The 10,696-nt window shown below is 42.5% G+C and overlaps 1 protein-coding gene across 1 annotated transcript in view; it reads left to right on the top strand.

The window, feature by feature from the left end:
- The first annotated feature begins 367 nt into the window (after nucleotides 1–367).
- Nucleotides 368–10,696, top strand: part of LOC124612955 (syntaxin-6) — a 196,114-nt gene continuing 185,785 nt past the window's right edge. Inside the window, exons 1-2 of the mRNA XM_047141475.1 lie at nucleotides 368–607; nucleotides 4,254–4,426. Of these exons, the coding sequence (XP_046997431.1) occupies nucleotides 573–607; nucleotides 4,254–4,426 (208 nt within the window). The 5' untranslated portion in view covers nucleotides 368–572. The remainder of the gene's footprint in view (nucleotides 608–4,253; nucleotides 4,427–10,696) is intronic.

Below are 10,696 nucleotides of genomic sequence, written 5' to 3'. Positions count from 1 at the left end.
GTTATGGCTAAATCGATGCAAATAAACTTATGTGAAGGGAGGAAAAATATTACCGATACACTGCAATCCTGCACTAGAACTCCCACATACCCACGTCTTCCTCATTACAAAATTCCTTATTACCGCGTCTCTAATCGCTCTTCGATACATGTATCTACGGTCAAAGATGTTATCTGCTGTCTACATTACCAACATTAGCCTAGACTGGAAGGTTAATACATATTTCCATAAGCAACTTTTGAACCATCGTTAAAAACCTCATTTATGCCACTCTAATTTAGCATGTAAGTGCACTGCGTTATGTAAGAGTTTCTTTTTTGTAACGTTGGTATCACAACACTTTGCTGTCAAGCTCAGCAACGAACTTCTCTGATATAGCAGAATATAGTTGTTCTAGTCGATGAAGGTGCGAAATGTGCGGTGGTTGTTTGGGAGTCTAGGTGCTAAGTATACAGCTGACTTCGCATTGATGCAACTGTGTGCTTTAAATAAAGCCTCATGAGTGAAAACGCGTGTATACAGACCGAATTCAACATCAGAAGCCTCTTGAATGAGTGTCGCTGAAAGCTGACATGACCCTTGAAGATCCATTCTTTGTAGTCAAAGAGTGAGTAAATACAATTAACTGTATCTTTTCCGTAGGTCACCTGCACTCACACTAATAAGCATTGTTTAACAATAATATTTGTTGTCTTTTAGTTTCTTATTACTAATACGACATAAATAAATTATTGCATTGAGCCGGCGCTGCGGGAAAAAGTTTTCGAAATCCAGGGAAGAATAAGAATTTTGAAACTTCTCTGGTCTCCGTAGCGATCTACTAGTAAAGCATTTCAGACGATAAAATTCTTTCCTTTTAGTGATTGTGCCTACGTGTTAAATATTTATCCCAACGCAGGCGGTTCGTTACAAATCACTGTAGTTGAAAAGTTTCAGCGACAAAGCAATATACCCTACGGTATTTCACATTCCTCAGTCTGTCACATGTGTATATGCAAGGAAGAAATAGATGCTTCTGAGTTTCTTCTTCTCCTCTCAATAGTTATTGTGCCATGCGTATAACAGTGCCCATCAAATTCCTTCGTTTTTTTTTTCTACGATTTTTGTTTGCTAAGTCAAAAAGCGCACATCAGACATTTACAAAGCCCTCTCTATGATTTAAATCAAAGTACAGAGTGTTTTTTGTTTCTAGTATTCGTAAGGCAAAGTGAGTGTGATGTCTGCATTGTTCCAGTAATTCAATATTGTGGATCTTCCAAGACATCTTGACGTTCACTTTTGTACTTTTCCATTAAAACAATACAACACTTTACAATTTGTGTATTGTATTAATACAGCATTGAACAAGCCCAGGCACTTCTTTTTTCAAGTGTAAAACATTCATTACGAAGTCGTCGCGTATACTGAAGGTTTTTTCCACCTTGGCACCCGAAAAAGATTTACCCTCACATTACAACCGCTATGCACCGGCTGGAACCCCGCGGCTTTGTCATTTATGCTCTGACAGCCAACAATGAGACTGGTTCTACTCGTTTATTTTCTGTTTAAATCAGTTGCCTGACGTTAATCAGATGCCGAAGCATCTTGTCTATGCGCGAATGATAATGAGTGCGCCGAAGTTTGTGCTTTAAAAATACGGATAGTGACGTTCTGGAATTTCTTTTCACGCCAATTCGAGAACAAGGAAGTGTCTTGTATAAATAGCATGAGTTTAAATTCCAGAAAAATGTATGTTGTTCGATTTAAAATGGGCAAAATAATGCACAGTGGAATTATGTGAAGCTTCTGCGACAAAGCAATTTCTGCCGTGTCAGTATGTCAGATAATAGCCTGTCAGACAAAAAGAGCGAGCTAAATGTAGTAGTTGCGTAGAAGCAAAAGTGAAACAGGTATGTTCGATCAATATGACTCACGTGAACGCCTGCTTTCGTTGTACATTCTTCGATGTCAACGAATAAATGAACCATTGCATGTTATTTCACTGTTGCGAGTTTTAAATTAGACTAAACATGAGAAAGAAAAGCAACGGCTGTATGTAGATCTAACAATCGAATTTGTAATACCAGTGCTGAAGCCAACAGGCAATAACAGTAACTTACCTCATTTTATATATATATAATTAGAACTGAAAAATATTGAAGTGAATACGTCTGATAATACTAGGAAAACCTTAACAGACGGAACGGAAAATTGAGATGCAAAAGTAGTTTCCAAAATCTGTAGAGAAATAAAAGGATTACGCATTTCTTTAATTGCCAGAGGCCCTATTAGCGTGCGAAGACCAGCGACTTGTTGGCGATACGAGACAGTTTCTCACGAACCGGGGAGATGTTCGTGTACCTCATCCTGTATCAGCTGATGGAGAAAAAATATGTGATATGAAATGCAGACTGTCCATTTTTCCTCTGAGAGGAAAAAGTGCAGAAGAATTAAAGACTCTATTTTCTGGACCTAGCTTAGTTCCATTGTGAAACCCCTCGCTTTTCATGTCAGTGCTCCAGCAGACGCACAAGCAAACATAGAGGCAACGCCAGAACTACTTTGGGCGGAAAGGCTTCTTTAAAACTACTTTGGTGTGTAGGTTGTTGCTAAAATCAAAAAGGGGGGGGGGGGGGGGACGAAAGATTCAGGCTTCAAGAGTGTCGGATGTCGCAGGTCAATGAAGTCTGTTATGAACGTCGATAACTATTAGAGAACTAAGCAGTCCAACTTTTTCTTCGCCAACCATTGAGAGAAACTCTTTCCCCCCCTTGTTTTCGGTGAAAGTAAATGATGAGGGATAAAGAAGAAAGGAGAAACATGACTATTAATATGGCTTCCTTATGACAACAGGACATAATTGGATCCAGAACACATGTGGAGTTACAGAAGCTCTAGGAACAAGAAACTATTTTGCATGTGCTTACCAGAACCCATTTAAAAGCCACTGACACATCTAAGAGACTAATAGCTCCATAGGCAACATGAACTTACTAGAGAAGAGATTAAAGACGGAGTGGATATGTTTGTTAGTGAAACATATCACTGTTTCCTAGTTCTCGCACTGGCTTTCAGTTGTTGAGGTTCCTTCTCGAGGATCTCTGCTTCCGGCCTACGGACACGTTGGCGTCAATCTGACCACCACAAACAGAAGTTAGGCTCATCGCTGAGCACGAGAGGATGCTACTCAGTGTCCCAATTTTACTGTGGCCTTACATCAAAAATGTTGCTGTTATCTGTGGTATAGTGTTAACGGTAAACGACCCATGGCAACTTGAGATATTAACCCAGTTTCCAGAAATTTGTTTCTGGCGTTTCGTGGCGACTCTCTACTATCACCCTTTACCCGTATTCCAGCTGTTGTCATCCAATAAAACAATATTCTCGTGGTATATTTCTTCTGGAAGAATCTCTCTGCTCTCTTTGCTCTTTGCCACACTGCTGTCGTGAGTCCGTCTCGTCTCTACTTGTTTTTCGGTAATTCCAGTACAGTCAGTTGCCTCTGTGGTCTGTCGGTATGCTACTTCCGTGTTCCTCATGCCAATGATTCGAACTCTCTCAACGCCTGAACTGCTCGAACATATCCGTTCGGTATGCTGTATTGTGATTTCCGACTGAAAAGTTCCAGTAACGTTAGACACACCGAACAGCCATCATGTGCTCACACCATCCTTCATCTGTAAGAATGCCTTTTTTCTGTACTGGAAATAAGCGCACATAAGAATGGGATTTTAATCAACATATCCTACGCCATGAGCATAATACTGGAGTATTAGTTTGGTAGCGTCTGGTCAAGGTGTTCATGGTCTAACACTTTCCATTTCCGTCAGTGCTGTTATTTCCAGGTAAAGAAACACATTTTATCTGATTATTGCATGGATCGCGTAACAGACAGGCTCTTGGATGTAGATTTTGTATCTCATTCCACGACAAAACAATTAAAATAAGGCAGTTAATGCTGTAGCTTTTATAGGTTGTAAGTTACTTGTAGCACACTGTTTCATTAATACTTTATCAATATTGAAAGCATTATTGTAATCAGACTATAAAAAAAGGCCGAACTTAAGTAGTTCTGTAATGTTCAGGCCACAAAATTTATATTACGGAAAAATATCTTAATAGCACTGTGAAACAAGAAAGGAAATGAACAGAGTAGCTAAAACTGATTAACTATAGATTGACAGGAGTGAACATATTTGTCATTGCCTCAATATATACCTTAGAAGTACATGATATATTTTCCATATTTTGTTTAATAAAGTTATTTATTACAGTGAAGTATGCAAAGCTTTAAACAAAACGAGAGGATTGTATCGTCGTTGGCTTGAGCTACATGATGACCCAGGTAACAGTGTATCAAAAGATGAATTGGAATGGACTACAACAGAACTACGAAATGCGCTTCGCAGCATTGAATGGGATCTAGAAGATTTGGAAGATACTATTGATATCCTTTTTGAATGAATTAAGTTTTTTGACAACATGAAATAGTTTTAGTATACAGCCTTTCTTTTTCTTATTAATTTTATTTTGAGAGAATTACTAACGTCCGAATAGCGTTTTCTCTTCTGCCACAAACGTAGCATCCATGCTGTGACGAGATCTTTTGAACTAACCTCGAAAAATTCTTTTATATTGCGTCTTGCAATACAGTATATCACATTCTTTTGTGAAAGATTTGAAAAACGGTGTTTCCTCTTATTAATCGCGGTTGAGCGTAGAATATTTCAACGGAAGAATAGCGATACCTGAAGCGATTGTTTAGACAATCATTGTTTGCAAAATTATAGTTCATTTATAGTCTTTAAATATTTTACGACTTCTTATGGTGACTAGAGACTCTGTAGTTTGCAGCTAGATTACCCTTGGTGTTTGCTAGTGTGCGACGTTCATTGTATGTGATGACAGAAATGGAACAGAAAAAATATTTTTGATGCATAATACCGTCATAGTGCCACAAGTTGAATGACAGTACGTAGACACATGAATAATCGAGAAAGAGAGACCATGAATAATCGAGAAAGAGAAGAGACTCATATCACTCTCTCGAAGACCAAGCGAAATAGTTGAATGATAACGAGTTTTTAATATCGGCGTACTAATTTTAAGTATTCTGTCGTCTCCTCAGAGCGTGCGTTTCATCATCCAGTCAACGCCAGCCTCCTTCCAACCTTCTTGTCCTCTGATTCGTGACGACGGAACATCTAAACGAAAAACTGTAGTAAAGAGTAGAGAACAGAAGACGAGAGAAGAGAACGACCTGATGGAGAGAATCTAAAGCGTAATTGTCTTTAGAAGCGTCACTTGCTTTTACTGCTTGTTTTCTTTTATCTTTGATGTGCACGGGACATAATGTAGCAGTTAACGATCCATACAGCGGACAAACCATTGTCACCAGTTTTTAATCCACTTTATCTGACGTATAGCAGGTCGTTGGAAGCTGTACGGGAAAACATTTCTAGGAGCCGCAAAGTACTCTGCAGTCATAAAATGACAAAATTTTTGCTGCGTGACAGTAGGAAATACTTAATTATCCATTCTCGCTACCATAATCGATTTCGACGTTCGAGCCATTACGAATATGTTGTGAACTGAAAGGAGATGCGGAAGTGGACATTATATTCCTACAGCTGAAATGTTCACCGAGCGAGGTGGCGCAGTGGTTATCACACTGGACTCTCATTCGGGAGGACGTCGCTTCAAACCCGCGTCCGGCCATCCTGATGTAGTTTTTCCGTGATTTCCGTAAATCGATTCAGGCAAATGCCGGGATGGTTCATTTGAAAAGGGCACGGCCGACTTCCTTACCTATCGTTCCCTAATCCGATAGGACCGATGATCTCTTTGTTCGGTCCCCTCCCCTAAATCCACCCCCCCCCCCCCCCCCCCACACCACCACTGCTGAAATGTACGCATTTCGTTTCGCCAACCAAAGTGAAAACTGTGTGGTGTGGTGGGTACTGGATAGTTCTCGAACTTATTATATTGTTTCCCGTGTTTGCATCTTCTTAGGTGCTCTTCTTGACCATTCAGTTCCAGTCTACGTACCGAAGCACTGATTGATGATGGAAATAGTTTTGAGATTTCACGATGAATGGTTCTGAGTCCACTTGCTACTAATCATTATCCATTATATGCTCCGCCTTTCTTCGGGGTGATACGTCTACTTGTGTGGCAGAGCAGGATTAAAGTTCGAAGTAATTTTTTTTTTTGTCTACGGAGGATGGGGGCAGTTGAAGTTTCGTCTCTTTTGATTCAAGGGTAAAGCAACCTGCTGCAGGCGTGATTCTTCTCTTACTGTTCCTAAAGGAACAATATGTAAGAGGATCAAAGACATTCGTTGACTTCTATGTGGCAAGCAAATCTCGGAATTTTCGGAGTATGCTTTCATAGATATTTGGTTTATTTCTTTTTCTTTTGAAGCGTCTGCTAGTTTAAACTTTGCAGCATTTGTTCCGTATCCTCTCGCTAGTCAAACCTGTCTGTGGTCATTCGCGGTGCTGTTCTATGTAGTTGCTCGATGCAAACTAGAGAACAGGGAAATAACGTTCCGAAACCTGAAAATTGCATTTGATGATTTGCTGACGCTTTGGGATCTCTCCTGCAGTCTCTTCACAGGGGACGGCAGTCGCGCGTGAAAATATACTTCAGCCTGTCAATCCGTTTATCGTACTTTGTAACTAGTCGTACTGTCTTTCGGGGGGGGGGGGGGGGGGAAGAGATTACATACTTACATATACTCACAAATTCAGAACATGGAGTTGATCTTATTTAATTCACTGTATTCAAAAATTATTACTGAGCGTTTGGGTCAGATACAGGAATCTCGCATTTCCGTCGTGGGCAAGAGTTAGTTTGAAGTTGTCTTATCACAATCAGTAATATGTAGAGTTCCTTGTGACGTGTGGTGGATGCATTGGGTGAGAGGAAGCAAAATTGTGAAACGCGGAGGCGGCACACAGCATAGTTACTCCTCTAGAATAACACCAAGCGTGGCCCTGAGATTAATGTTTCCATTCGAACGGATCACAATCAGCAGTGTAGCATGCTCCCACTCCATGGGACACTGCGAAGAGATTTGGTAGCCAAGAACGGTCATTGCCCTCATTTTTTAAAGATAAACAACTTTGCTGCGCCGCCACCTGTCTTACCTCTACGGGCCAAATCTGCTGAAAGTATCTTCCGCTACCATTAATAAAATTGGCTTCATGCATGCTGTAGTGCGTTAACGTCCTCGGTGGGGAGGTGGGTTTGGGTTCGGGTTCGTAGTATACAACACCAATAAAATATTTCTCCTAGACTTCCCTTGGTATCATTCACAAACAAGTCAAAATAAACTTTCGTAAAATAACGTGCTAAGATTGCATTAACGTGAAATTAATGTCTGTGTTTACAATTTACTATACTAAAACGTTTCAGCACGCGAGGAAACACCAGCAATCGATGACGTTTTGTAACCTTGAAGAAAGTGTCTTTGTTAAAGATTTATGATTTATCAACACAACTAGAATCACAGAGAGTATACACGGCTAACGAAAACAGTCAAGCACCCCGAAGACATGGTTGGATGATAATATAACTTCGTACACGTACATACCCTTGAAGTCTATGTAAATTATTACAGTTGCAGTTCTGTGTGACAGGTAGAACCGCCACCAGAGAACATTAGTGGTGTTCGTTTTTAGTGCTGTTACCATTCTCGTAGGGTAAGGGAGGCGCATGAAAGCGTTAGACGTTCAATGACAATTGCGAAGGACCCAGATGCCGCGTACTCGTGTTAGACAGCATTATCAGCACCGGACAGAGTGTGGAAAATTCCGCATTGGGGATCTCCATTTGGCCTGCTGGTCCAATTGTGCAGCAGACATCTTTCTGGGGCATTCGGATATGTTAGTGGCCCAATGTTGGAACGCAGGGGAACGTAAGGGTCGGCATAGTCGTCGTCGATGCTCCAATCGACCATGTCTAATCTTGACGAGGTAGGATCGCCATACCGTGCACGAAGCACGTCATAACCTCCTGACATCTGCTCTTGCCATCCGAGAACAAGTAATGGACTGCCAGCAACATTTTGTATTCCCGCACCATTGGTCGGGGACTAGCATGTTTAGGATGCCGTTAACACCACAACACAAACGGCTGCGCTTGGAGCTACGCCGTGACCAGGATGCCGCTCCTCTCGGAAGGAGTCCACTGTTTTATGCCGTCTACGCATTGGTCATACCAGGCTCACCCATTGTTTCCTCCTGCGTAACGAACCACTCCTGCAGTGTGATTGTGGAGCCAGACTGACGGTATCCTACATATTGGTGGAATGTCCCCTTCTTTTGGCCCTTCGTGCTAAGTTTAGTCTTCCCAATATCTTAATTTTAATATTAGCAGACCATTAAGGAATGGCTGAACTGGTCCTCAGTCTCCTCTCTGAAAGTGGTTTTTATTTTCTCCTCTCTGAAAGTGGTTTCTATTTCTAGGTGTAAGGTTTTGCCTTACTCCGGGAGCGGGGGCAGGGTGGTTGTGGTTGGGACCTCTCTTCATGTCTTATCGGTCTGCAAACCCACGATTACTCTTCCATGGAAAGACTCCCTTTTTTCCAGTTTCTAGATTTGGTCTCACGTTTTATGCTTTTTACTGTGCGTGTTTTAACTTCATTATTTTATAATTTGACTCCCCTGACGATTAATCCACTTTTAGCAGACACTCTTTATTCAGTAAGTACCTTCGGAATCGCGGGACTGATGACCTCGCCGTTTGGTTCCATAGACACTTTCCATCAATCAGGAAGAGCGGCTCTGCATTATTCCGGATGACCGTCGTCAGCGAGTATGGCGGTGGCTGTGGAGAGGTCCCATCCTTCCAATGTTACAGAGAGGCACGGCGGTAGTACTCTTGCCGTCACGGTGTGGGGTGCCATCGTGTATGATTTCAGGGCACGGCTGATAGTGACGGAGGAAACTCTGACAGCACAATGGCATGTCAGTGACGTCCTGTATCCTCATGTGTTATGCGTTAATATCGTGGTGCCATTGTTCAACAGTACAGTGCTCACACTTGGCACGTGTCTTTGTTAAGTGTCTGCGTGATGTTTAGGTACTACTGTGGCCAGCAAGATCCCCGGATCTGTCCCCAATAGAAAATGCGTGGGACCAGCTCGGTCGTCAACTCCGCCCTAGCGCCAGTACCCAGGATATCAAGGACCAGTTACAACAGTTGCTGGCCAGCTTGCGTCAACAAAGGGTACGACAGCATTAAGACACTAGTCCCAACCTAGTCAGTGTGTGCATCTATGCCTTAGAGAGCGCACCGTTATATTGATATGTGGGATTATACTGCCGAGTTCTTTGTCAATTTGACTCGAATTTGTAATCAGAGAGATAACATAATGTACACTATGAGATCAAAAGTATCCGGACACCCCCCAAAACAGACGTTTTTCATATTAGGTGCATTGTGCTGTCATTTACTGCCAGGGACTCCATATCAGCGTCCTCAGTAGTCATTAGACATCGTGAAAGAGCAGAATGGGGCGCTCCGCGGAACTCACGGACTTCGAACGTGGTCAGGTGATTGCGTGTCACTTGTGTCATACGTCTGTACGCGAGATTTCCACACTCCTAAACATCCCTACGTCCGCTGTTTCCGATGTGATAGTGAAGTCGAAACGTGAAGGGACATGTACAGCCCAAAGCGCACAGGGCGATCTCGTCTGTTGACTGACAGAGACAGCAGATAGTTGAAGAGGGTCGTAATGTGTAATAGGCAGACATCTATCCAGACTGCAACAGCATCTACTGCAAGTAGTATGACAGTTGGCAGGAGGTGACAAAACTTGGATTTCATGGTCGTGCGGCTGCTATAAGCCACTCATTACGCCGGTAAATGCCGAACAACGCCTCGCTTGGTGTAAGGAACGTAAACATTAGATGATTGAACAGTGGAAAACGCTGTGTGGAGTGACGAATCACGGTACACAATGTAGCGGTCCGACGGCAGGGTGTGGGCATGGCAAATGCCTGTTGAACGTCATCTGCTAGTGTTTGTAGTGCCAGCAGTAAAACTCGGAGGTGGTGGTGTTAGCGTGTAGTCGTGTTTTTAATGGAGGGGTCCTACACCCCTTGCTGTTTCGCGTGGCACTATCACAACACAGGCCTACATTGATGTTTTAAGCACCTTCTTGCTTCCCACTGTTGAGGAGCAATTCGGAAATGGCGATTGAATCTTTCAACACAATCGAGCACCTGTTCATAATGCACGGCCTATGGCAGTGTGGTTACATGACAATAACATCCCTGTAATGGACTGGCCTGCTCAGTGTCCTGACCTGAAGCCTATAGAACACCTATGGGATGTTTTGGAACACCGACTTCGTGCCAGGTCTGACCGACCGACATCGATACCTCCCCTGAGTGCAGCATTCCGTGAAGAATGGGCTGCCATTCCCCAAAACACATCCAGCACCTGATTGAACGTATGTCTGCGAGAGTGGAAGCTATCATCAAGGCTAAGGGTGGACCAACACCGTATTGACTTCTCGCATTACCGATGGAGGTGTAAGTGATTTTCAGTCAGGTGTCCGGATACATTTGATCACATCGTGTACCTCTCAACCTGTGAAGTTTCAATTCGTCACCACCTCGTCTGGTGGGTGCCTCACTTTTTTTGTCACTATGTATCTCCAGTGTAGGCTTTTCCTCTCATTTTAAAATGCATGAAGGGATAT

The sequence above is a fragment of the Schistocerca americana genome, chromosome 4 (genome assembly GCF_021461395.2).
Source record: "Schistocerca americana isolate TAMUIC-IGC-003095 chromosome 4, iqSchAmer2.1, whole genome shotgun sequence".
Lineage (NCBI taxonomy): Eukaryota > Metazoa > Arthropoda > Insecta > Orthoptera > Acrididae > Schistocerca > Schistocerca americana.
This window is presented reverse-complemented; position numbering and strand designations above follow the sequence as displayed.